The sequence below is a fragment of the Lepidochelys kempii genome, chromosome 4 (assembly GCF_965140285.1).
Source record: "Lepidochelys kempii isolate rLepKem1 chromosome 4, rLepKem1.hap1, whole genome shotgun sequence".
Lineage (NCBI taxonomy): Eukaryota > Metazoa > Chordata > Testudines > Cheloniidae > Lepidochelys > Lepidochelys kempii.
The window spans coordinates 139,544,813-139,571,860 of NC_136383.1; the positions used below are offsets into that span (position 1 = coordinate 139,544,813).

The window sequence follows — 27,048 nt, forward strand, 5'->3', positions numbered from 1 at the left end:
AAGATCAAACTGTTGATGAGCATTAAAAAGCTCTGGCATTCGAGCTCTGAGGCGCCTTCTGGCTGAAACCTGGAGCTGGAGTGCCATGTGATAAGGACAGCAAGAGGACTGTGAGGTAGAGCTCTGAAACGCTGCAGTACGAGTGGCTATACTTGGTGAACAATGTGAGCAAAGCTGCCTGATGTGTGATTGCATCTTAAGTCTGATGGGGGGTGTTATGAAACCATTGGGCCAGATTCTGGCCTGGGTTATGCCAGAATGCATATGGAGTAATGGTTAAATGAAGTTGCTCCAGATTTACACCAGTGTGACTTCAGACCAGTATGTGGCCGGATAGATTTTTATAGTAAAATACTGTGAAGATGCAAAGAGACCTTTGTGCAGGGCGCCGCAGGGCAAATGCAGCTGTGAACAGGACCTTTATTCTGCCGCAGGATTGCTGGACTCTTCCATACACTGCAGAATGGCAATTTTGAGACATGCTCATTTAGAGTAAATGGAGGGGTTTTTGTGTGTGTGTGTGTTTTTTTTTTTAAGAATTCGGAATGAAAATAAATAATCCATTCTGTACTGTCGTCCCTGTGTTTAGTTTGATTTTGTGCTGATCCTACATTTTTTAAGACAGTGCTCGCTTTTGTACTGACCAAGTGTCACTGCGTTGTAGCGATTGTCAAGAGGGTGGGAAGCTGGTGGACTTTTTATCTACACAGGGCACAACTGGGCTTTCAGCATATAGGGGAAAGAAGTTTGGGATTGTGTCATAAGCACACTCGCTGCATGCGGGGGAAGTGTTTGACGAAAAAGATCTGTTGCGAAAGAATCAGAATGTTAACATTTAAGTGCCATCTTTAGATTTCAGGATTAACATCCTGTTGAGATGAATGGGGCGATTCACCCCTCTTAGAGCCATTGTTTCAGACTGTCTGCAGATTCAGGCAGGCAGGACTGCATCATTTTATATTTGCTCTTGTTTTCAGAGATGTCCCTGGAACCATGTGAGGCCTAGAAATGTGTTTTCTTAAATTAAAATCTTACATGCTGGAGAATTGTACTATGAAGGATGGCCTAAAAGTGAACTCTGAGGTAAATTCCGTGGATATTGAGAATCACAAGCTGTCAGACAAATGTTAACTAGTGGTTGTAACGTTGCAGACGTAAGTCAGAATTCTTACTTTCTTCTTCCAGGAGAGAGACCATGGGCAGCTAAGTGACTTTGCCTTTTGTTGTGTAGCTAGCATTGGGAAAGAACCTTGGAGTCCTGAGGTGAAATCTTGGCCCCGATGAAGCCAATGGGAGTTTTGCCACTGACCTCAGTGAAACCAGGGTTTCACCCCTGCTTCCCAGTTCCCTGCTCTGAGAGATACATACAGGCCAATTTTGAGTTGTACCCCGCTAACTGACACAGCTGTGTTACAATGAAGTCAGTGGATAGCGTGGTGAAAGGTGACCTGCAAAGCTAAAACAGTCGGTGCAGGACCAGTGGCTCTGACTCCTGCACATAACTCTTTCCCTTCTGGCTATCTGTGCAGGTATTTTTTTGATGCCCATCACTGTGGTACATGTTAGCAATAAGCTTGCTGAAGGATGCAGTCCACTCATGTTCTGTACAGTTCCTGCTGCTTGTGTGAGCAGCAGCCTGCCTGCAGATCTAACGGCAAAGGCCCGTGTCAGCCAGTGACCGTTCCTTAGTGCTTTCCTGGCTTTCGGGGCCTTGGCTCTAGCTCAGTGAAATCCTGTGCAGTCAGAACAGCCTGGCTGATATCCAGCACCATGCTAGCTCACAGCATCTCTCACTCCCCCTGTGCAGAAAACTGCTGTGGCCAAGGCCCAAGGGCTGGGCCTGGCTAGCGTCCGAAGGGGACATGTTCGATCCAGCTGTTGGGCCGTGCAACATTCCAAGTGCTCCAGGAGAAGTTGGCTGGGGGCTGGCGGCGCACAAGCGGAAGTGTATGACGCTGACAGCAGGCGAGTGGCAGGCCCCACTGATTTGGTCGCCTTGCTACGCACACCCAGTAGGGATGACACAGTCACCTCCTGTTCACATGTGTACAGCAGGAGGAGATTCACTGCAGAAGTCGGGAGTGAGGTGCGTCCCCAGTTGCTGGCACAGGTATGAGTGATGCTTGTCAGCTGTGCTGGTAATAGTTCTTGTTTCAATCCACACGGTGTCTGTGTGTTCCAGTTTTGGAAGCTAGTGAACAGCCAGGACCAAAACATCTGTGTCACGTGACTTAATTACTATGCTTCCTTTGACTCCAAGGAGCCAAAAGCCGTAGTGGCACGTACAGTGCGAGGAAGTATCCTTGTGTGCTTGATACTGTACAGGCCTTGGGCTTCTACAACACCGCCACTGGTGATGGATGTGCTACACCGTTGGAAAGCATCCGGCTAGGAGGAGTGTTTGTGGTGGGTGTGCTCCTACATGCTCAGGTGGATTTTGAACCATATATCTCAGAAGGACTACTTGTTGGACCTCAGTTTTGGAAACTTTTCTCATGGAGGCACAGGGTGTCCATCAGCCACCTGGTGTTTCCTGCATCCAACCCTAGATCCTATCTGGCACTGTCTTTCTGCAGCTTTCAAAGGGTACTGTTGTCCTGTCTGTCAGACTTGGATTACAGAATTAGCTTTGTCATACCCTTTTCAGGCCTGCCTCAAGTACCCAGCAGCCAAATCATCGAATGCGTGGCATTAGTCTCCAGCCATCCTGTGAGACAGCCAGGGCAGCTCTGGTGTACACTGTGGTTTCTTTGTGGCATGCTCTTAGCTCCAGGATTCCTTCACTTGAGCTTCCAGCTGATGTCTAATTCAGCTTTGTCTGGTCTTCTCATAGTTCCATCAGCAAGCAAGAGGGACGATACACCAATCTTACTGGGTGACTAAGCCCAGTTCCCATTGAAACATCATCTAGGCATTTTGCAAAGAACAGGGCTGTGCAGAAAAAACAATTTCTGGACCGACAGCTGCTGTGATTGTCCCTCCCTTTTCAGACTTAAATGTGATGGTCTGGCCACGTCAGCAAATGTCTAGATGCCAGATTTCTTGATGGAGCTGAAGCTAGATGACTTATCAGAATCAAATGCACGTCTCTCAGATCTCTCCATTTGTTCTTCACCAACATCTGCTGTTGTCTGTGGAGACTTGATACATCTGATGTTACATGCAGACTAGTAGATATGTTGGTAAGCACCTCTGGATGTGATTCAGGGCCAAATGGGTTTGTCTTATCAATGATATGGTCGGTGAGAGCTGTAACATGATCTTCATCTTCTTCAATGTAGAGACAAGGACTTGTTTGTTGCCTTTGTCCTCCTTGCTTCTTGTTAGGTCATAGCGTTTGCATATTCATAACATGAAGCTGTGTATGGTCATGTCTAACGCTAATACTGACCTGTGCATAAGTGTGTCTGACATATTCTAGAAATTAACTTTTTAATTCAAAGGCTAGTACAGCACATGTAGGTGATTGCAAATTAAAACCTTCTACCAGGCAGACTGGATGCTACAATGTACATACAAAAGTTTACCAATGGAGAAGCATCACGTTAAGAATTCCCATACTTTACATATACCTGCTATGCAGTACAATCTGTAGGTACGGCATCTACTGTGGCTAGTGCACAGCCTTCAGTGTGAGATTCATCTGGTCAGTGAACTTCAACTGAAAATATAGAAAATGATTTGTGAGATATCTGACAATTAAGAATATGCGACATGAAAACACTTCGTGTTAGGATATTGCAAAATGTTGATAGTCGCCATTTTTGCCACAGGCTAAACAGCCCCATTGTTTTGGGGCGGGGGCGGAACTTGTCCACGCAAAACCAATAACAGTCTTTTCATACATTATCGTTTGGTTGCGTTGACCAGTAACCCACGGCAGTAAGTTGTTGAAATGAACCACTGTAGTCATGTTGTCTTGTTTCTGGAACTGTGCAAAAAATGGCTCTCCTTTTGGGTACCATTATTTTGTCTTGCCTGCAGGCTGATGGCGACATTTGACAGCTCCATGTCAGACCTCATCTAAATACGCATAGTATAAGTTTTCAAATGATCTATGATGTTGGTGTGCAGAGGGTGGGCACGTTTAAGCTCCAAAAATCTGGCCCGTTTTGGAGAACTACTGCATGCCTAAAGAGCTTACCCTGAGCTCTGTTGGCATGTGAACAGTGCACTTCTCTATGGTTAAGTGTGTCTGCACTGAGTTTCTCCGCAAAATCTAATAACAGCAAGGATGGGAGTCTGAGTGTAGTGTGGTGGCTGCTGTCTTGTTTTAGCTGCAACCCTAACTCCGCCACTGACTTTCCGTGTGGCCTTGGCCAGTCTATCTCGTCGTCCCACCTGTAACGTGGTGATGCTTAGCTACAGTACTTCTTGGTTAGAAACGAAACAAAATAAAACCGAGCCCCTGCCCCAGGGGACTTAGTTTCAACATAAGACAAGAGATGGGAGACAGACATGAGCAGAAGGAAACAATGATCAGCATGGTCAGGTGGTGGTGGTCGAGCACGGCAGCAGTTTAACCATTGTCAGTTTTGTGCAAGCATCGTGGCAGAGGACAGTTTGAAGGAGGACGATACATTAGTTTTGCAGATGTTCATGGGGAGCTCCTTCCCGCATGAGGGGCAGTCTTGGAGAAAGCATGAGGGTGTGTGAAAATTTGACAAATGGGTGCTGGAGACTGCTATTGTGGGCTGATTGTGAGTGAGGATCAACAGCTTGGTAGCAAATGAGATAGGTAGGGTGGGGACTGGCTGTGAAGGGCCTTGAAAGTGAAGACCAGCAGTTTGTTTGTTTGTGCTCAAGCAGGGGGAGCCAGTGGAGGACTGTGAAGAGAGAGGTGACGTGGTCAAAGCGACGAGCTAGGAAAATGAGCCATTGGCTGGGAGGACTTTATCTCATGGCATTCAGTGCTTAGAGAACTAGTGAAACAGGATCCTGGCAATCATCACAGAATGTCCCTAGCTAGGGACCTGGATTTCCAAAGTGGAATGACCAAGCAGGTCATGAAGAAGGGTATAGGCTCACTTTCTGCCTCCTGCTGCAGGTCACCTTTACAAACAAACAGCTGTCTTCTTCCATCTGGCCTGTATGGTCTGCATCTGTAGCCTGGTGTTGAGATGCCCTCTTGAGTGACTCCGGCATGGTGGGAAGGAAAAGAGAAGCACAGCCGTCAAGGTATGTGAGAAAGGGAGACAGCCGGGGTGTGCTGTGGGGCATGACCCCATAACTCAGTAACTAGCTGTCTCCGGTATCAGGTTTAAAATGACATCATGGGTCCAGGCCCAAACTCAGAAGAGGCCCCGGCACCTGGACCATGGCCCCGCTCGGCCCCACCCCTACTCGGTCTCTTCCCCCTGAGGTCCCGCTCACTCCTCTCCGCCCTTCCCTCCACCCTTGGGGAGACGAGGTTGAGCACGGGCAGGGGCTCAGGGTAGAGTATTGGGTGGAGTGAAAGTGGGGGCAGGGCCTCAGGGTGGAGCACAGGCGAAGCATGGTGCGTGGGGCCCACAAAAGATTAATCCAGCCCTAGTTGTCTCTCTGGCTACATCTTGCTTTTCTCCAATTCAAAGTTCCCGGCCTTTGCTGAGCCTCTGAGCTCCTGGCCTGGTGTGTGTCCCTTCCACGGTGTACCTCATCAGGGCTCAGTGTTTTCCCTCGATTTCTTTGTAGACAGTTGTTTCTTCCTGCCTACTGGTGGTGTTGCTCAGCAGGGTAGCACTCCTTTCCCCATTGCTGGAGGGAGTGATGATGCAGATAGCGGGCCCTGTCACGTGGTGGGGAGCTCACATTTGGTTCTCAAGTGCCTGGCAAAGCGATGGAGGAATCCTTTTGCCGCTGGGAAACTGCTGCAAAGCTCTGCTCGGCGTGGGTCGAGCTGCACTGAGGGAACAGGCCTGGGATTACACCTAGCACAGCTGATCAACGCTGTCAGGTGTGGGTGGATGGCAGAAGCTGCCTTTTGTTGTTTGTTTTTATTTTTGGGGCACTTGATTTTTGTGCTGCCACTTTAACTGCCCCAATCTCTGCAGTTACTGGTACAGCTCCTCCTGGCTCACACCTGGTGCTAAGATCAGTGTCCCTGCCACATCCCTGTGTTTGCATAGAAGGGTTTACTCTGGATAGTGTTAAGGAACGGTAATCCCTGCCAGTTCTTTAACCCTGCATGAGGGGTTGGCTTTGCCTGTGTAAACATCTTGTTTTCTCAGCGGAGCAAAGAAATAAGGGGAGACTGGATTGGATTTCTTAAAGGGGAGGAAAAACTCTATTGTGTTCTAAAACTTCAGCATCCTCTTGCCCCCACCCTGCCTCTGTAATCTTCCCCTCGACCCTCTGCTCCACAACTCTTTTCCTGCCTTCTCCACCACCTTCCCCCCCAGGCTTTGAGTGATGCCTGGTTGGGAAGCTTGCCCTAGCAAGGAAGAGGACCCCACCCTATTAACTTTTGCAGCATTTAACCAGTCATTTTAAAAACAAAAACATCTTCAGCTTTTCTGGTTGTGCTAAACCTTCCAAATGGGACCTGGTGCGGTCTTCCAGAGTCTGCAGACAGACAGTTCCAGGGCCCCTGCTCCTGCTATTCTGCCCTACAGATGCAACATTAAGATTCTGGTCAGTTTCTGCTACTGTCGAGAACCCTGTAGACAGCAGCCGGACAAGCTGATTCCTGCTACTGCTTGGGGACAACTGGAACAGCAGCAGAGGTATTCGTGGAGGAGGGGTTGGCCTCTCCCCCACATACCAGGCGGCTGTGGTAGAGGGAGGTGAAAGAGGAAAGATCCTTATTTCCTGAAGCTAAAACGTGGGTGTGGAGCTTCACATCAGAGTCCTCTACAAGCCAGAGGCTGATGGAATAACCAGTCAGGATCTAGGGTAGAAATCCCAGCAGCAGGGGAGCTGGGCTTCTCAGCCCCCACACAGCCTTATGCTTTGGATCCACCTCTGTCTAGTGGGTCTAGTTCTCTGGCAAATAAATGATGATGGGTAAGTATTTCAGGCCTTGTTCTCCTACAGGAAATGTGGCTGCTTCTCCTCCTCCCCCATAGTACATGTGCTAAATGAGTATTGCAGAATTCCAGCTGCTGTGGGAAGCGTGGGGTGGGGAGGAAGACTGTGTCAGTCTGCTGCCCAGAGTCCAGATCTGAAGCCAGCTGTGATCCAGATTCTAAGAGGAGAGAACATTTCAGCATGGTTGTGGGCGGGGACAGGGTGCTATGGAATGAGACCTGTTTTGGATGTGGCCAGAAAAGTGCATGGGGCTGAGTCAAATAAGACTCATCCCACTTTTCCTCTGCCTTGCAAGATGGCATCTGTCAGAGTTGGAGCTACCCAAAACCCCAGGGAAGACTAAACATCCACAGACACATTGTAACTAATTTGTGGGGTTTGATTTTTAATAGTATTTTACATTATATAGCCTGCTACATCTCACATTCCTCTCTTTCCATGGTTTTCCCCTCCATTCACAGTAGGAATTTAGATAGATGTTTCGCCTCATGCAATTTTAGTGTGTCTCATGATATTTGTAGTTATTAAAGCTCCAGCTTCTGAAGTCATGGGAATGTGTGTCTCAGCTTTTGTGTAAAAAGTTTCTAGCTCTCATGGTTATAGGCAGTGGTGAGCTGGAGCCAGTTTGCACGAGTTTGCTAGAACCAGTTGTTAAATTTAGAAGCCTTTTTAGAACCAGTTGTTCTGCGAGGGACAACCGGTTCTAAAGGGGCTTCTAAATTTAACTGGCCAAAAGTGGCGCCTTAGGCACCGACTCCAGGGGTGGTCCAGCCCTGGAGCACCCAAGGGGAAAATTTGGTGGGTGCAGAGCACCCACTGGCAGCTCCCAGCCCCAGCTCACCTCCACTTCGCCTCCACCTCCTCCCCTGAATGCACCGCCCCGCTTTGCTTCTCTGTGCCCCCCCCCCCCCCCCCCCCGCTTCCCACGAATCAGCTGTTCGTGCGGGAAGCTGGAGCAGGCTGAGAAGCAGGCGGCAGCTTCCCACTCAGGCCCAGGGAGGCAGAGCAGAGGTGAGCTGGGGCGGGGTGGCGCGAGGAGGGCCGCCCGCGCCGCAGCAGGTAACCCGGGGGGATGTGGGGGGGGGCGCAGAGGAACCACTCCCCGCCCCAGCTCACCTCTGCCACCCTCGGCCTGAGCAGGAAGCCGCTGCCTACTTCTCAGCCCTCCCCGGCTTCCCGTGTGAACAGCTGATTTGTGGGAGGCGGAGAAGCAGAGCGGGGCGGCGCGTTCAGGGGAGGAGGCGGAGCAGAGGTGAGCTGGGGCCGGGCGCGGGGTGGGGAGCTGCCGGTGGGTGCTCTGCACCCCACCAGTTTTCCCTGTGGGTGCTCCAGCCCCGGAGCACCCAGGGAGTCAGCACCTAAGGCACCACTTCTGATGTGATCAGTGGGTGAGCGGCCGTTCCTCCTGTTCCCCCCCAGCTACACTCCCCCACCCCTAGGAGCCAGAGGGACCTGCCGAATGCTTCCTGGAAGCTGCCCTAGGTAAGCACCGCCAGGACTCCCCACCTCGCCCCCTGGCAGGTGCCTCTGGCTCTTAGGGGTGTGGTGGGCACCCACTACGGTGGCCTATGAGACTGTCCTGCCCAGTTCTGGGGGCAGTCAGGGGACAGGGGAGGGGGGTGGATGGGGCAGGGGTCCTGGGAGGGAGGGCATCAAGGAACGCGGGGGAGTTGGATGGGGCAGGAGTCCCGGGGGGCGGGGGTGGGCAACAACCCCCTCGTGGGGTGAGGAGGGAACCCGTTGTTAAGATTTTGGCAGCTCATCACTGGTTATAGGAGACGGCTTAAAAATCTAACCCAGGTGCATCCTGACAGGCTGAGAAACCAGAACGTTGAGGGGAAGAAAACCACCTATTTTAAAAAGTCTCATGACTTCTAAGTTACTCTCAGAATTTCTGCAGGCCTGAGTCCTGGTTTTTGCTGTTGGTGGGTTTTTTTGTTAAGTGTGTGGGCTGGCGATATTGATTCTAGGGATGGGCCTGTAAATGAGCCGGTTTGCAACCATCCTGGACGTTAGAAATGAACTCACCTATTCAGTCATGTAACCTCCCCTTTCCAGTCAGGGGAGAGGCCAGGACTGCCCCATGGAATCCATTTCAGTAGTAAAGGCAAGAAGGTTAAGTTTGGTGTGTTTGCCCCCTTAAGGTTCGCCATGCGATGTTAGCCTGCGTCTGTCATACCTCCTGCATGGTGAACTGGTTAAGTAGGGATCAGATGTGGGGCAACGTGGAGGAGTTAACATGAAGAGAATTTGAAACCTGAACTCCTGAGCGTTCCTGCGTTTAAATGTTCAAAGAGCATATTTAGTTTTTACTTTCTAAGTCGGCTAAAGAGGATGGGGTGGGAAAGCCCAGGGCTGGGAATCTGAGAGCTGGCTTCTGTTCCAAGCCCTGTTGCTGACTCTGTGTGGCCCTAGGCGAGTCACTAAAGTCAGGGCTACGCTACAAAGTTGTCAGTGGAGCTATGTCGGTCAGGTGTGTAAAACCACACTCCCCGGTGACACGCTAAGCTGGCAAAGCCCCAGCGTACACGTAGCTGTGCAGACGAGAGCTTTGGTCAGCATCGCTGCTGCTGCTCGGGGAGGGGCGGTTACCGGGCTAGCAGAACTTCCCCTGCGGGCAGCATGTGCTGCTGCCACATGAGGTACTTTGACCGAAAGATGAAGCCTCAATTAACTGAGTGTAAATGCTGATAGATCCCTAAGGATCTCCTGGGCACTGCACATCCATCCCCAAGGAGAGCAGTGCGTGCTGGAGTAATGAGACAAGTGACAGGTGCTGTACACCTTGGAAGCTCTCATCTTGTGAGATCGGACAACACAGATCATCCTCAATATGCTGGGCAGGTTTTCCGCCTGGTGGGGCGAGACCCAAGCACGGCACACGTACCTCCTTTCTTGCTCTGGGGTTGAGTCATGCGATGGTGTGGAAGTCCTGAACTCCCTGAAAGGGGGTTCCAAAGAGGATGGATCTAGACTGTTCTCGGTGGTGGCAGGTGGCAGAACGAGGAGCAATGGTTTCAAGTTGCAGTGGGGGAGGTTTAGGTTGGATATTAGGAAAAACTTTTTCACTAGGATGGTGGTCAAGCCCTGGAATGGGTTACCTAGGGAGCTGGTGGAATCTCCTTCCTTAAAGGTTTTAAAGGTCAGGCTTGACAAATCCCTGGCTGGGATGATTTAGTTGGGGATTGGTCCTTCTTTGAGCAGGGGGTTGGACTAGATGACCTCCTGAGGTCCCTTCCAACCCTGATATTCTACGATTCTATTCGTGGTCTGTCGCTTCCCTCCTTCTGATGCTCCCTGTTTTCCCCTCCCCACAGAACCAGTAATGATGAATGGTTCCAACGTTGCCAATACGACGACGTCCAACACGAAATCCAAAGACGAGCAGGTTGTAAACGGGCACGATGAGAAGGAGAACAACCCTTTCGCAGAGTACATGTGGATGGAGAATGAAGAGGATTTCAACAGACAGGTGAGAGGGAGGCAGCTGGCTCCATATCTCTCTGCAGCCCTCATTCCTGAACCAAATCACACTTCCAACAGGGTGTGCAAACGGGCCGGGGGACGAGTGGAGGAGGGACAACCTGCTCCTGTTCTCCCCACCCTCCCATCCTCCAATAACATCTGGCCACGGTGACAGAAAGGACATGCCCTTCCCCCAGACTTTGCTCTGAATTTTAAGCAAGTCAGTTCCTGCCTGCCCAGTTTGGAAAAATCAGGCCTGAGTTGGGCATCCAAAAATGGACGTGCCCCAAATCACAGGTCACTTCCAACAGCATCGTGCATAGGGAAGGGGTTAATGACTTGAGCGGGAGGTGCTTGCCAATAGGTGGACTGGAGAGGGTCACAGTGTTGTTGCAATAACCTTAGAAGCTGTTTGCTCTGAATTTGAGCAAATGGCATCTGAGCAGAGGAAACCGTGGTAGGAGAGAGTTAATGGTCTGCAAAATACTTGATAAATGATGATCCAAACTTTGCGTGACTCTCCTGTCCCATGAGAAGCTTGTAACATGTTGCTTCGAAGCTTGTGACTTGGATGATGATGAGGTGGGAGCACTGCAGGGCTTGGTTTTTAGGCAGTCTCCCCATTCCCAACACACAGTCTTATCCCCTTGCTTCTCCCCTGGCCTCGCATAGATTTCGTCCCGCTGCCAAGCCTGTGCGATGTGGCAGGGGAAAGCTTGCCGGAGCTCTGCAGAAGGGAACAGCACACGCCTCTAGCTGGAGGAAACTTAGACTCTGCTTGAGCTGGGTGGGGAATGAGCTCGCCTGCCGCTGGCCGTTCCATTGGCTGAGCAAGCGCCTGCTATGGGCAGGAAACCTGAAACTTTCCTGCTGGAGAGAGCGGACAAAGGCCTGCTGCTTTCCTGAAGTTCCCCACTCACTCGGTATCCTCAGTGTACCTGTGTGGTGGGGGATTGTTCCAGCTGAGGGCAGGAGCGATTGGATGGAGGCCATGCTTCCCTCCCCTCCCCCAATGCCCCAAAAGGGGAACTTCCTCAGTCTTTAATGTTCTCAGCAGAAAATCTCCATCTGGGAATGTTTAAGCTTGTTCCCATGGGAGCAAACCCCAGCCTCCAGGGCTCACATTAACCCTTCAGCGCAGAGCCGTAGTCCTGTCACGCCAATTATGCAACAGTCGTTACTGAACTATGGTTCACGTGTTTTTTTGTTTTGTTTTTTAAAATTGCAACTAGACACAGCAGCCGCCCACGAGCAGCTGCACGGGCGGGACTGTGTTAGACTAATTAGAGAGAATGTTTGCAAAGTGCTCAGCTGCTGGAAGCCCCATGGAAGCGCTCATAAGCCGTGTTATATTGAATTCAGTTTGTCTTTTTTCCCCTGAAGGGAGCATACTGTGGATGGAGGTGGATGGGGGGTGCTAAGGGGCAATAGATAGGAGTCATGGGGTGAGGAATGAAACTCCAGGGTGAATGCTGGGGATCTGTTTGACTGTGGAATGGGGTCCAATTGCTTGGGACTCTTCAGTGAGATTGCAAAGGGAAACCAGTCTGTGCCTTCCTGCATTCGCCTGCTTTGCCAGCCTCAGCTCTTCGACTAGACAGGCTTTGAATCTGGAGCTATCCCAATGATCTAAACTGGACGGGAGATGCATGCGTGGGATTATGGCAGCCAGACCATATAACTTGTATTGCAGGAGCACCTCAAGGCACAGGGAAGGACCAGGATTTGCAGAGCTGCCAGGTGTTGCCCATTTTAGATGGGACCATCTGCGTTACAGCCTTGACGATGGCGAGGTCAGGCTTCTGTCCCTGGGAGTGTGTATTCCAGCCTGCAGGGGGCTTGATGCACCCGTGGAGAGTAGAAACTGGTCCCAGGGGCATAAGAAGCTCAGCCAGCTTTTTCGGGACAGTCTGAGGTTTCGCTGAACGGTTTCTAATCCTGATGCTTCTCGGGGAGAGCCCTCCAGGGGGACAGCACTGGATTGGGTCACAGACTCAGGTGAACCATAGAGATGGGAACCTATGTCATCCGAGGCAGAGGTAACTCTCAGCCCATCACTGTGGGTCATGCCACTGCAGTGAGTGGAATTAGCCTGAGTTGGGCTTGGCTCTGTTTCCCACTGATAGTTTCATCCCTTCAAAAGGCTGTGTTAAGAGACCATCCCCTTCCCCCCACCCTCCTCAATCCCTGTGGGGGTTGGAGGTCCAGGCAGCGACAAGACAGACCTGACTTGTGGCCAGTCCCAACTGGGTGACTTGTCCCTAGACTTGGGGTTGAATCCTTCCCAGATTCACTTTCTCCCTGTTCCCTGCCAGTTTTCTGGAGTGTTTGTTTCCTCCACACAGTGCTAGCCAAACAGAGAAGTGTCTGGGTGTCTTCACAAGCCCCCAGGCTCCTTGCCATGCTCCTCCCTTATTTGTTCCAGCAATGGGCCTTTTCCCACGGAAGGAAGGCTCCTGACCCAGAGAGCCTGCACATCACAGGGGGAAGAACAGGAAGCAATGGGCTCTGGTTGTAATGGAGAAAACGCAGGTTCGATACCGGAGGAAGCTAGAACAAGCAGTGAGGGGAGTCGGTGGAGTTGTAATGCTTGGGGGAAGGTGCGAAGGAGATTTTAAGAGCCCCTCAAATAAGGCACATTTTTAACAGTGAGGGCAGTTAACCACCGGAACAACTTCCCACGGCCTATGGTGGATTCTCCATCGCTGGCAATCTTTAAATCAGGATTGGATGATTTTCTAAAAAATCCGCTCCAGTTCATACAGGAATGAATGTGTCACGCGGGAGGGCAGGCTAGGATTAACAGCGATCCCCTTAGAGCCTGTGAGTCTCCGAGCTCAGACTGTCCTGACCGGATAGTGTAATCGTGCGAGCCTTGTCTACACTCCTGGCTTAGCACCAGGACATCTGCTGGCTACAGGTACGGATTCTGCTAGTGTGGCTATTCCCTTGCACATCTGGGCGTTGTCAGCCCCAGGTTTTGCTGGTTTCCTTGTAATACCCCTCCCCCCCCCCGCCTCTACACGTAAGCACCTGCAAGGGTGCCCAGCACCGTTGCTCCCAGCAAGGTGAAGTACTGTACTCCATAAGTGTCTCCCTCCCACCAGGCAACCAACCCCCCTGTGTAGCTCGGGAGAAAGCACTGGCATCTCCATGACCAACTCGACTGTGTCTGTTCCACAGCTCAGCTGCATCGTTCCAGTATCCACAGCAAAAATGCAAAGCCCTGAATGAATCTGCGCGGTAGCTGGAGGTGCAGTTGGCTCAGCCTTCGGGGGCCATGCTCCTGCCTGGATCTGTAGCTCAGACTGGGTTAAGGCGGGGTTCTACCTACTGTGGCCAGTCTGAGACCCAGTACCGTGCATTCATCTGCGCATCCTCAGGAGGGTGGGATCCAGAGCGGGGCTTGACGTGCAAGGAAGGCTCTGAGCGCCTGCATAAAGCAACCAGCAGGCGTGGGGTGGCAGGGTTACACTGATGGGTATTTAAATGACAGGAAAGAGGAAGCAAGAAGGCTGCTCTAGGAATAAAAATGCACGAGGTGGGATGTACTGGAGCAGAGTCAGCTCGTTTGGGAGCGGGGAGTTTGGCAATCATGGAACCTCCTCCTCCTCCTCCTCATTGTTTCTCCTCACCTCTGTTTCTCCTCACTAGTCTCAAGGACCTGGAGGGAGCCCACACTGCGCTCTTTCGCAGCCTCTGTGCAGTCCAGTTGTTTAACCAGCTGATTTGGGGGACTAATCTGGATCTGATGATATTCATCTATCAGACAGCTGCAGCAGCAGATGCCAGTCCTGTGCATACTGGGGGAGCTCTGTGGCAATCAGTCACTGCTGAAATAAGTCTAAGTTAACATTCGTCAGACAATCTGCAATAAACTTCTTGCAGAATACAGCAATATAGGGATGGCCAGACCCTGTTAGACCAGGACCTACCTAGTTCTGTATCCTGACTCTAGGGGCCTGTACCACTAGATGTTGCAGAGTAAGCTTCTAGAAACCCTGAGGAGACAGCTAGGGAATGACCTGCCCCCAGGGGAGGTGTCCCAGAGTTGGCTTACAAGGCTAATGCGGAGACTTGGTTTTAGCCTGCATTGCTGTAGAACAGGGGTCAACAACCTTTCAGAAGTGGTGTGCCGAGTCTTCGTTTATTCACGCTAATTTAAGGTTTCGCGTGCCAGTCATACATTTTAACATTTTTAGAAGGTCTCTTTCTATAAGTCGTTAATATATAACTAAACTATTGTATGTCAAGTAAATAAGGGTTTTTAAAATGTTTAAGAAGCTTCATTTAAAATTAAATTAAAATGCAGAGCCCCCCGGGCAGCGTAAGTGCCACTGAAAATCAGCTAGCGTGCCGCCTTTGGCACGCGTGCCGTAGGTTGCCTACCCCTGCTGTAGAATAACCTTCAGATCAGAGAAGTCTCTGATCAGCTGTTACAGCTGAAGGGCCCTGTACTGTGGGGAAACTTAACTCAGTCCTGAGCTGACAGGAGGAGCTGGTCTGTAGGATTTCAGGCCAGATCACATATTGAAGTGTTGGGTTTGTTTTTTTTTTTTGCTCCAGGCTTAGGCTGGGCTTGGCTCTGTCTCCTGACAGATGCTTCCAACGCAGGCCTCTGGCTTGCAGTTTCACAAGGGCTTGCTAAATGCTATTGCGATTGCAAGGTCAAGGAATGGCTCTTTCCGGACACAGCAGACCCTGCTCCCCTGTGGCCTGCAGTGAGTCAGGGTTTCTACTGGGGCAGAGAGGTGAGCGCTTCCCCCTGCCTTCATAATCTTTGCCAAGCCTCTGTTGGATGGGGAATAGCCTGAGGCTTTTTAAGAAGAACTTTGTAACTAAATTGGCCATGTGGCTCTGAAGTAGCTAGGGTGTGGCTGGAGTCCAGCTAAAGACCCTGTGGCACATTTGCTTCCCTGATGAATTGCCTGCTTGGTGCAGTAGGTTATAAGTAGGGCCCTACAAATTCACGGCCGTGAAAAACACACAATGGCCTGTGAAATCTGATCTCCTCTGTGAAATCTGGCTATTGTGGGGGTGCGGTATTGCCACCCTTCTTTCTGCGCTGCCTTCAGAGCTGGGCAGCCGGAGAGCGGTGGCTGCTGGCTGGGCACCCAGCTCTGAAGGCAGAGCCTCGGTCAGGAGCAGCGCAGAAGTAAGGGTGGCCTGGTCTGGGGAGGTACCCTCACTTTTGGGGAGGGGCAGGGCCAGCCTTGTGGGTGAGCGACGTGGATGACTGCCCAGGGCACCGTGGACAGAGAGGTGCTGTGGTTACCCATCGACATACAGCCAGCCCAAGGCCCCTATAACCCCTGAGTGCTGGGGAGGAGCAGGGCTGGGGATGTCTTGGCCGGGGGCGCCGACCCTGCGCCAGGCTCTAGCTGCTAGTCCTGGCTGGGCTGCGGAGGGATGGGACTTCCTCTTCCCCTGCACGGGCCGCTCCCAGGGCCAGGTCAGACTCCCCCCTCCAGTGGTGGTGCAGAAGTAAGGGTGGCTTTGTGTTTAAGGCATGGGACTAAGAGCTGGGAACAGAACACACAGTATCCCAGCTCTGTCACCAGTGTCCTATGTGGTCATGGTCAGGATGCGCTCTCTTGCTATGGCTCAGTTTATCCATCTGTGAAATGGGCTATTGGGCGTTTAAAATGCATTGCTTATGCCCTGATGGCTATGCGAGCCAAAAACCACAGTGCCTGCCCTGAAGGGCTTAGTCAGATAAGACAAGATGCACTGGGAGGTGGAAGGAAGGTGGCACTTCCGATGCCTTGTTCTGTGATGCAGCGTTGTGATGGAGAAGGCCTCTGGCTGACTGGGGGTGGTTAGTCCCTTTGGGCCATGTGGAAGCAGCAAGTCTTTAGGAGGGATTCGATTGGGGGTGGGGAGCCAGGAGTACTGGGACCACGAAGCCTTTCCATGTATGGGTGGACGGCAGGAGAAGATGCAAGCTGTGGTGTGGAGCAGAGCAGAGGGATTCTATTGCTCGCTTGCTGTGCCTCGCTGGAGTGTGGTCTGCTTGAGGGGACTGTGTGCTGAGCGTGGGGGCCTGCTACCTAAGGCTGAGAGCTCCTAAGGAGGCTCTAGCCTGCTGTCCTTAGATCCCTGATCTGTTTAGGATCCCTTGCCGGGGATGGGGCTGCTCAGGGAGAAGAGGGGTTTAAGAAACCAGCTCCTAAGCAACGAGAGGAGCTAGCAAACAGGAGACTTTTGCGCAGGAGTTTGAGGGTGTGTGTGTGTGTGTGTGTGTGCGAGAGGCACCTAACAAACATTCTCTAAACTTAGACCGATGTCACTTCTCACCCCTACTGAAGAACAAAAACAAAAAAGTCCTACAAGAGTAGATTCATAGATTCATAGATATTTAGGTCAGAAGGGACCATTATGATCATCTAGTCTGACCTCCTGCACAATGCAGGCCACAGAATTTCACCCACCACTCCTAAAAAAGACCTCACACCTATATCTGTGCTATTGAAGTCCTCAAATTGTAGTTTGAAGACCTCAAGGAGCAGAGTAAAAAGAATGCCGGCAGAAGTCCAGCAGCAGAGTGTGGGCAGGGGAGGATATCCGGTTTATTGCGCTGAATGCTGCATGCGCGATTGTGGCATACGTGTGCATTCAGTGCAGGTAGCTCCTGGCCTTCAGAGACCAACTATGGGCTCTGGAGACCAGAGTGGCTGAACTGGAGGAGCGATGGGAGACAGTGAGGTGCACAGAGGAGACTTTTAGGGACATGGCAGAGCAGCCCCATCCCCACTCTGACAACCGCTGGGCTGTTGAGAAGGATGAATGTCTCAGAAGGAGAACATTAAGCTGGAATGGAGGAAAACAATCTCATAGTTAGGACCCTCCTTTCAGATGGTGTCACCGTGTCCTCGCATTGAGGATATCCCTCCAGAGGAGGGGACTCCAGTTATTGGGAAGAGACAGGTAATAGTCATGAGGGCTTTGGTTATTAGAAACATAGATAGCTGGGTTTGTGAAGGCCAGGAGAACCAAGTGGTGAATTGCCTGCCAGGTGTGAAGGTTGCAGACCTCTTAAGACATCTAAACATACTTGTGTGCAGTGCTGGGGAGGAGCCACTTGTCATGGCCAAGACCATAACAGGGTTAAAAAAAGAACTAGGTAAATTCATGGAGGATAGGTCCATCAATGGCTATTAGCCAGGATGGGCAGAGATGGTGTCCCTAGCCTCTGTTTGCCAGAAGCTGGGAATGAGCGACGGGATGGATCACTTGATGATTCCCTGTTCTGTTTGTTCCCTCTGGGGCACCTGGCATTGGCCGCTGTCGGAAGACAAGATACTGGGCTAGATGGACCTTTAGTCTGACCCAGTAGGGCCATTCTTATGTTCTTATGGTACACGTAGGTATCCATGACATAGGGAAAGGTGGTAGAGAGGTCATGGGAGGCTAAATTTAGGCTGCTAGGTAAGAGATGAAAGTCCAGGACCTCCATGGTAGCAGTCTCTGAAATGCTTCCAGTTCTAGAGTAGAACTGCAGTATCTCACTGCATGGATGAGAGACATTGGTGTAGGGAGGAGGGTTTTAGGTTTATTAGGAACTGGGGGGCCTTTTGGGAAAGGGGGAGCTTACACAGGAAGGATGGGCTCCACCTAAACCAAAATGGAATCAAGTTGTGGCATGTAAAATTGAAAAGGTCATTGAGGAGTCTTTAAACTAAGGGCTAGGGGAAAGCCAACAGGTACAGAGGAGCATGCAGTTTGGACATAGACTTCCTTTGGGGTGGGAAGTACTACATCCTAGTAAAGAGGGAGGATAGAAGTTGATAAGGTAGGAGCTGAAGAAAAACAGTCAGACCAAAAAAGAGTCCCACTCACTTATATCACATCAAGGCAGACAACTAAGTATTGACAAATTTATAAGTGCTTATATACAAATGTAATAAGATTAAATATTAAGACAGGTGAACTTGAGTGCTTGGTGTTAAATGAGGATATTGATATAATAGGCATCACAGAAACTTGGTGAAACAGTGGTAATCAATGGGACACAGTCATACCAAAGTACAAAATATATAGGAATAACAGAGTAGGTCGTGCTGGTGGGGGAGTGGCATTGTATGTGAAAGAAATCAGAGTCAAATACAGTAAAAATCTTAAATAAATCAAACTGTACCATGGAATCTCTAAGGATAGAAATTCCATGCTTAAACAATAAGAACATAGCAGTAGGAATATACTACCGACCCCCTGACCAGGAGCGTGGGGGTGATCAGAGAGGCTGGGAAAACAGAAAACCCAGTATGATCTGGAAAAAGGGGTGTAAACTGTGAGCTGGCAAAATCTGCTGATATTACAAAATTACTTAAGATAGTTAAGTCCAAAGCTGACAGTGAAGAGTAGCAAAGGGATCTCCCAAAACTGGGTGGTTGGGCTACCAAGTGGCAGGTGAAATTCAATGGTGATAAATGGAAAGTAATGCACCTTGGAAAACATAATCCCAACTATACATATAAAATGATGGGGTCTAAATTAGCTGTTTCCACTCAAGAAAGAGACCTTGGAGTCATGGTGGATAGTTCTCTGAAAACATCCTCTGTGTTTCAATCCTTCTACCTCCTGATTTTGAATATCTGCAGTTACGTTTTTTGTCCTCAATTCCTGCTGTGGCTGGTGGATCTCTGCTCTAGACCACCAGTGAACCTCCACCATCTGGCTGTGTTGGAGAGCTTGAGCCCCAGTGGAGGAGTTCCCTCTTCTCCAGCGTGCACTCCGTAGGAGTAGCCTGCCACCACGTGTCGGCATAAACACACTGCTGGTGTGGTTTAACGAATGATTATGTGTTCTTTGATGGACCGCTCCCAGAGCAAACTCCAAGAGTCTCACTTCTTATTCCCTGCACACAGAGTGGGAATGTTTATCTGAGCTGCCCTGTGGGATGACACCAAAAGTGACAGGCTGAGCTACTTCTGCAGTGGGTTTTGTCACTTCTGTGCAAATCTAATGTTCCACTGAACCCTGGAGCTGAGCTGCGCTAGAGACAGAAAGGGGCCTGAAAGGTAGTGTACCCTCCACCCATAGTGTGCCCCTTGTGTCCAGGTGCGAAGCTGCTAAGAGCACTGCTCTCCGGCACCTCATGCTGACCGCCTGCCTCTCGCCGGGTCTTCCAGGTGTCAGCCGTCCAGCCAAGTCAAAAGTTCAGTCCCCTTCCGGAGTAACAGAAAGGTCCAAGTGAAAATCCTAACAAATCCAAGTAGTTTTTCCTCTGCCCCTTGTGGGCCAAACTAATAGCTACTTCTGCAGCCGGATTGCCCATGCTGCCTGCTATCTGCAGGGTCTCTGGCAGTTTGCCCTGGGGTCGCCCTGCTCCCCCGTAGGAGCCCTGTTTCAGGACTTCCCCCATAGGAGTCTACTCAGCTCCCCATGGATTTCTTCTCACTTGACCTCTCCTTCCTTTCCCTTCCCAGAAGCCGGTTTCCCCCTCTAGGATGCTGTAGGCCAGTGCCCTCTCCTCCCCCCAGAACCTGATGACAGGAGCCGTGCCACTGTCCCCCTTCCTGGGGGACCCTGGCAGTTCTCTCTGGGTCTCACCCTGCACTCTGAGCCCTCATTCACAGAGGCCTGCTCTGTCTCCTGTGGGCTCCTTCCAGCCTGCAGCAGCTGCTGGGTCTCTCTAGAGAGATCCTTTGTGCCCCTCTTTATACAGCTTGAGCAGCCTCTATCTAGCTCAGCTGCTCCATTGCCAATTAGCTACAGGGCTGCCACTTGGAGCACTTGAGTGCTCCCAGGTGTCGCCCACAGGGTCGTCGTGAGCCAGTTGGGCCCTCGTTCTCGTGAAGAGCCACTGGTCCCATGAGTGGTCCATGTGGACTTCACTGAGGCACAGATAGGAGACTGGAGCGGCAGCCTATACTCCACTGAGCTGCGGGTCCTTAGTGCCTTTTGAGACTCAGGCCAACTGCTTAGGTCCCCAGCTTTGAAACCTGTGACTTGACCAAAGCCCACCCGACAGGTTGGTGGCAGAGCCAAAGATGGAACCCAGGAGTCCTGGCTCCTTGGCAGCTACTCTTGCCACTAGAGCACACTCCCTCCCAGCGTTCTACAGTAATTGTCCAAAACGCTCCGTCTTGTAGTGCGTGTTAATAATAGGCCGGTGCAGACTGAAGCAAACAAGCAATTGAAGGCAAAGCTGTAGAATCCTATTGCCTTCCCAGGGCTAATGCCTTGCAAAGGTTGGGGTTCCTGCTTTGAGCCCCATCCACATTACACCCTAACCTCCACTGTCACAGTCCTCTAATTGGCTTGGATGCCCAATTCGACGCATGCGATGAGCAAGCTCTGCTTGAACATGTGCACCGTGGCTGTGGCAGGGAGTGCCGTGCTGGCAAGTTTAGGTGGGGCGTGTAGATGGACCCAAAGTTGTAGTGCTCCCTTCTGAACTGACTGCTGCTTGCCGTTCACGGTCCCTCTGACACGGTCGGTGCACCCTAAGGGCCATGTTTACACATGGCTTTGCCTCGCCACCAGGACTCCTGGGTTCTGTTTCTGGCTCTATCACCCACCTGTTGGGTGGGCTTTGGGCCAGTCACTTTCAGGCCAGCTACGTAAGCCCCCAAGTTTAATTTTCAAAGGTGTTAAGAACCTGCCTCCGGCACGGCCAGATCTTAGTCCAGGATTAAACCGTGGCTCCGGCATGGTAAAAGCATGTCTCAGCGTGGCATGGCTTTGCCACACCTATGTTCCTAAAGTGTCCATCCCACAGCTTTTCTCCAGGGCATAGGGAGATGTACTCTCATTCATAGATTTCCAGGCCAGAAGGGACCACTGTGATCATCTCGTCTGACCCCTCCCCGGGAGCACATACTGTGCTGAGCATGCTGGGTGCACTCAGGCAGGTGGCGTTCGACCCTCAGCCCTGATGGTTCTTTCCCCTTCCTGGCCAGGTGGAGGAGGAGCTGCAGGAGCAGGACTTCCTTGACCGCTGTTTCCAGGAGATGCTGGATGAAGAGGACCAGGACTGGTTCATTCCATCACGCGACCTGCCCCAGGGCATCGGGCAGCTGCAGCAGCAGCTGAATGGCCTCTCGGTGGGCGACAGTTGCAGTTCAGAGGATATTTTGGTAAAGATCTGGGAGCAGGTTGTGTGCGGTAGTGGTCCCTGGGGATTTCCCTACCCTCAGCAGGGCCCTGTCTCAGGGTGGGGAGCACCAATGAGGGCAGAGCACTTCTCGCTGGTGGGGTTTACTGAGCCATTGTGTAATCCTCACTAGCACTGGTGGGATTCGCATGCACTGCATGGTGAGGATACACCCCCCTCAGGGTTGATGAGTCCCCATTTCCTTCCATGACGGTCCCACAGGCCAGGAGTAACCATCCCAGCTTGGTATGTCTGAGGGGTTACGTTCTGCAGGGCTTCCCCTGGGTCTGCAGGAGGCGGGGTGGCTGGTTGTCATACCAATGAGCTATGCCCATCACTTGGGTAACCCCAGGCATCTGAGATGATCTGTACTGGGATTTCCTGATCTGGAAAACACTGCTGATTGTGGGGCCTTGCAGGGGCCTGTGGGTGTTATCATCCTGCAGCACAGACTGGGGGCAGGGGAGATGCTCTGCATCAGTTCCCATTACATGGCATCTTAAGTAGCCAGATCTCTGGGTAGAGAGGAGGAGAGGGGGGTGAGGTGGAGAGAAATGCACGGTGAGAGGAATGATCCATCTCCCTTTTCTCCATTTCAGAGCAAAAGCAACTTGAACCCCGACGCCAAGGAGTTTGTTCCTGGAGTGAAGTACTGAACCTTCAGGCAAACTTTGAACAGACTGTGTCCCTGGCTTTTGGAGTGGGAGAGGGGGGTGGGATAGGATCCAGGCTAGAGTTGAACTCGGCACGTGAATGGAGTCGCCGCGATGCAGGGAAATCTTGCTCTATAAGCTTATCGGGTACCTTTTTGTTTTTCCTTTATAGCATCTCTTGTTTGGGCAGGCGGCTTTCTGGGACTCGGAGCCCTGCGGGCTTATCTTGTGACTGCTACTCCATCGACAGCCAAGTCCAGGTGTGTGCTTCAAACCAGCTAGCAGAGGCCATTTTTGAAAGCAGGTTTCCTGCTCTCCTTCCCATCCACAGCATGCCAGGAAATGCTGTGGGGAAGGGTGGGGCTTGGGGAAGGATCCGGATTGGGTACGCTTCATATTTCCATTCAGCAGGGATTTCAGAAAAGCTGAAGCGTAATGAGGCTGCGATGCAAATCCTTCCAGCTTGCTGGATTTCCCAGCTTTCCTCTGGAAGCACAACAAACGCCCTTCCTTTGCGTGCACCGACCCCTAGACTGGGTAACTCTCTGCAGACCAGGAGAGAAGTCCGGCCTGCTTTTCTTGTTGGTGGAAGTTCTCAAGCCAGGGAGATCAGATTGGCAAGAGGCCAAGCGACCACTGGGGAAATGGCTCCTTCTACAGAATGTCCATTCGCCTTGGCTTTTTGTTTCTGTTCTTGGGCTTATTCAGTGCTGCAGGCTGCCCCTCTGAAACCTCCAGCATCTGCTGTTTACAAATCACTAGGCAAAGTGACCCACCTTTTGGCGTAAACAAAAAACAAACCCAAAGGGAACTAAAATGCTCCCCACTCCCCAGCATGCTGCTGAACGGCTCTATGGGGAGTTGTGTTCCAGCTCACATGGCAAACCCTCCTTGGAGAGGAGAACGATCCATCCACGTCTGGTGCGCTCCTTATGGGCCCCATCCTGTACGGTGCAGTGCTCCCCTTAGAAGAAGATACTCAGCAGCTTGTAAGATCAGGCCCTGGCTATTTGGAGTGTGGTCTGTCTGCTCCCTGGGCATGCCCGAGTGTCTCATGAGAATGCTTCCCTGGCTTGAGAGAAGCATTGGGGCTGCTGGTCATCACCTTCCCCAGACAGGAAGGGCCTGGCTTGATGTCCTGACTTGTGCCCCACAATTTGCCTCTTGCCATGTGAGATGCTCGGTGGGTGTGGAGGCAAATTTGGCTTTTGATAACGAATGCTTTGAGCTGATGAGAATTGTTGGCAAACAAACCAGAGACTCCAGGACACCTGTGGGAACCAGCTGGGAGCAGGACACTCTGCCCATATTGTCAACCAGTGTTTCTGAATGGTCCCATGGTTCGGGATTTAACCATTGGGCTTGGGGGAGTGTCTCAGCAGTGGTACGGTCCCCTCAGAATTTAGGCATCCAGGTATTTAGAGATTAAAAGCATCCTGGGTTGCAGGAGTTGATGTCACTTCTGAAGCCCTCCAAGCCACGGTTAGACACATGGTCTGGGAAACACAGGAACCTCCTGTAACAGGAAGGGATTTCCAGCCTCAGACTAGTCTGGAGGAGTGGGAAGAGCAAGTCCCCTGTGAGCTGTCAGATGGACTTGCTGGGGCCGTATGGAAGGCTGGGGAACCTTCAGCATAAAGGTGAGGGAGCAGCTTTTAGGAGGCATTGCCCACCACCTTGTCCTTGGGCTGACGGAGGGCCTGCAGGATCAAGCTCTCTCTAGAAGCAGATACCAGGAATTTTCACATGAGCTGGTAAACCGCAGGCCCAGCTCCATTTGTAACAGACACGCTCACAGCTTCCCTCTCCTCTGTGCCAAGCCGGAGCCATCTCCTCTTGCAGCAGGAGGCCAGGATCCAGGCTTCAGCTTCCCCAAAGCAGAGCCCCAGCCTCTTTGGGTTTTAAACCATCTTCTGGGAGGTTGGTGGCTTCCTCCTTCTGGGAACCAAGGTCTGCAACCTCCGCGCCAGGTGGACCCAGCTGTCTCTCAGTGAGGTTGCCTTGGCTGACGCTTGCTTTTTTTACTACATCTGGCCTTGGTGAAGTAGACTGGGGTTCTCTGCTTTGTCCATGTACAACACAGGCCACAAACACCCAGCTTCAGAGTGCGACCAGGTTTTTAATCTCCTCTCCCTGCTGCAGCTTTTTATATCGTCCCTTGGAACTTTTTCATTAGATTGGCAATGGGGATTCTGGAGTCCTTTCAGATCTCACCTGGGCTGGAAATTTAATGACATCAGAGAGCTGCCCACTGGCCTATGTGAAGTGAGTGAGGTTCTCAGGCTGGTTCCCACTGACCTGGCAAACCCCATCGCGCCTGTTGACAATCTTAGAAGAAGGATCCATGGAGCATGACTACCCCTTACGGCATAGTCGAAGCACATGGCATTGTTGCTCTCTGTATGGGACCTGCTTTGGGATTAAACTGAGAGATCCAATCTCCGTGGCTGTCGGGCTGACGCCTTCAACCAGCACTAAACTCCCTTGCAAACTTCACCCAGGATCGGAAGTGGCTCAAACTGGAGTCTTACTGAAGTCTGCAGGTACCTGTATGAATATTGCTACATAGTGGCAGGATTGGGCCTGGTTGTGTTGTGTCCTCCTGTTCTTGGGTACAACCGTTGCCTTTAGTGCCTACTTTCTGTTGCCCCATCTAAAAGGGTTTTTTCCATTATCTGGAGCCAGAGCGCACGCCTTGCTACGCATCTAGCTATGAATGGACTGTGGCACGGGAACAAAAATGTTCAAATCCCAGCTGCCCTTTGGAACAGCCCAGTCTTCTGGGTCAGCGTGGATTCCACTGCCATGAGAGAATAATGTCCACGTGACTGTGCGGGAGTGGTAAGGGTGGGCATACAGGTCAAACTTCTTTTGTATCACTGGTTGAGTTCTCAATTCCCCACCACCACCTTGCTCTGGCTTCTTTCTGACTTTTGAAAACACTTTCTGATGACGTGCTGTACATTTTTAAGATACGCATTATTAAAAATAAATCTTTTTGGAGTTGTGCAGTGCAGTTCATAGATCTTTCTAAGGGCCGGGTAAGCTCCTAATCCATGGGCAACTCCCACAAACATCAAGATCCCAGTAGGATGCCTTGTGTCAACTTGTTCTTTCACAAGTCCTCGTTATGGAAAAGACACCCATAATTCAGTGTTAATAAATGTAAAGTAATGCACATTGGAAAGCATAATCCCAACTATATGTATAAAATGACGGGGTCTAAATTAGTTGCTACCACTCAAGAAAGAGACCTTGGAGTCATTGTGGAGAGTTCTCTGAAAACATCCACTCAATGTGCAGCGGCTGTCAAAAAAGCAAGCAGAATGTTGGGAATCATTAGGAAAGGGGTAGGCAAAATAGTCTATTGCCTCTATATAAATCCATGGTACGCCCACATCTCGAATACTGCGTGCAGATGTGGTTGCCCCATCTCAAAAAAGATATATTAGAATTGGAAAAGGTTCAGAAAAGGGATTAGGGGTATGGAACAGCTTCCCTAGGAGGAGCAATTAATAAGACTGGCACCTTTCAGTTTGGAAAAGAGGTGACTAAGGGGGGATATGACTGAAGTCTATAAAATCATGACTGGTGTAGAGCAAGTAAATAAGGAAGTGTTATTTACTCCTCATAACACAGGAACTAGGGGTCACCAAATTAAATGAATAGGCAGCAGGTTTAAAACACGAAAGGAAGTATTTCTTCACACAACGCACAGTCAACCTGTGGAACTCTTTGCCAGAGGATGTTGTGAAGGCCAAGACTCTAACAGGGTTCAAAAAAGACCTAGATAAGTTCATGGAGGATAGGTCCATCTATGGCTATTAGCCAGGCTGGGCAGGGATGGTGTCACTAGCCTCTGTTTGCCAGAAGCTGGGAATGAGCAACAGGGGATGGATCACTTGATTCCCTGTTCTGTTCATTCCCACAGGGGCACCTGGTGTCGGCCACTGTCGGAAGACAGGAGATGGGGCTAGATGGACGTTTGGTCTGACCCAGTCTGGCCGTTCTCCTGTTGTGTGTAACAAGTTCTGAGGGGTAGCTGGGCCTTTCCCTGTTGGCTCACGTGGTTGAGGCTTGCGCTGTCCATGGGGGAGTTCGTGGGTCTGATCGCCACGGCCCCGCCCAGTGTCTGTGGACCTGCACCTGGGCCTTGCAGATTCAAGCAGAGCGTTCAGAGTTCTCTGAACATTGTTACAGCCTGGTGGGGATTTCCAAACGGGGCTGCTGTGACTCGACACACCAGCAGCAGGATGTCGTGTCTGCCCACTCTATCCTATCCGCTGGCTTTTCAGCAGCACGCTGCCACGGGCCTGTTTCCCTAATCTCCCCCCCGCCCCCCACTGCTCGGTAAAGCAGGTGGTTACTTAATCGGGGGAGGATCGCGGGCTGGGTTTAGGGGCATCACAACTGCAGGGCCGGCATTAGGGAGTGGCGCACAGGGCAATTCCCCGGGGGCCCGCCATAGCGAAGTTAGATGCTTCAGTCCCTCTGTTCTCTCCCCGCACTGCAGGGCTTGGGCTTCAGTGTCTCCCTTCCCCCCCACCCCACCCACAGCAGGGCTTGGGCTGAAGCATGTAACTTAGCTTTGCTGGAGCCCCCCACACCAGCCCTGAGTATTACTCATAATTTACTTAATGATGATCAAGGTAAGGGTTGCAATTATTTTAAGAACGAGGAGATGCTGAGAGCTGGGGAGCCTCGCTGGAGGGAAGAGCCGCACTGCAGGAGTCACGGGAGTGCCGGCACTGTGCACCCTCACCAGGACAGAGGTGGCATTACGCCCAGAGGCCTTAATTCCGCCAAGTACTTCACGCGGGGTCC

General features: G+C 51.3%; 1 protein-coding gene across 3 annotated transcripts in view; it reads left to right on the forward strand.

Moving 5' to 3' along the window:
- Window positions 1-25,232, forward strand: part of PAIP2B (poly(A) binding protein interacting protein 2B) — a 43,627-nt gene extending 18,395 nt beyond the window's left edge. Inside the window, exons 2-5 of one of the 3 annotated variants that reach the window (XM_078852617.1) lie at window positions 5,048-5,178; window positions 10,326-10,480; window positions 21,378-21,554; window positions 22,397-25,232. In XM_078852617.1, the coding sequence (XP_078708743.1) occupies window positions 10,334-10,480; window positions 21,378-21,554; window positions 22,397-22,456 (384 nt within the window). In that variant the 5' untranslated portion in view covers window positions 5,048-5,178; window positions 10,326-10,333 and the 3' untranslated portion in view covers window positions 22,457-25,232. Of the gene's footprint in view, window positions 1-5,047; window positions 5,179-10,325; window positions 10,481-21,377; window positions 21,555-22,170 lie in introns of all 3 variants that reach the window. The other 2 variants (XM_078852618.1, XM_078852616.1) reach the window with 2 other exon arrangements.
- Window positions 25,233-27,048: the final 1,816 nt, after the last annotated feature.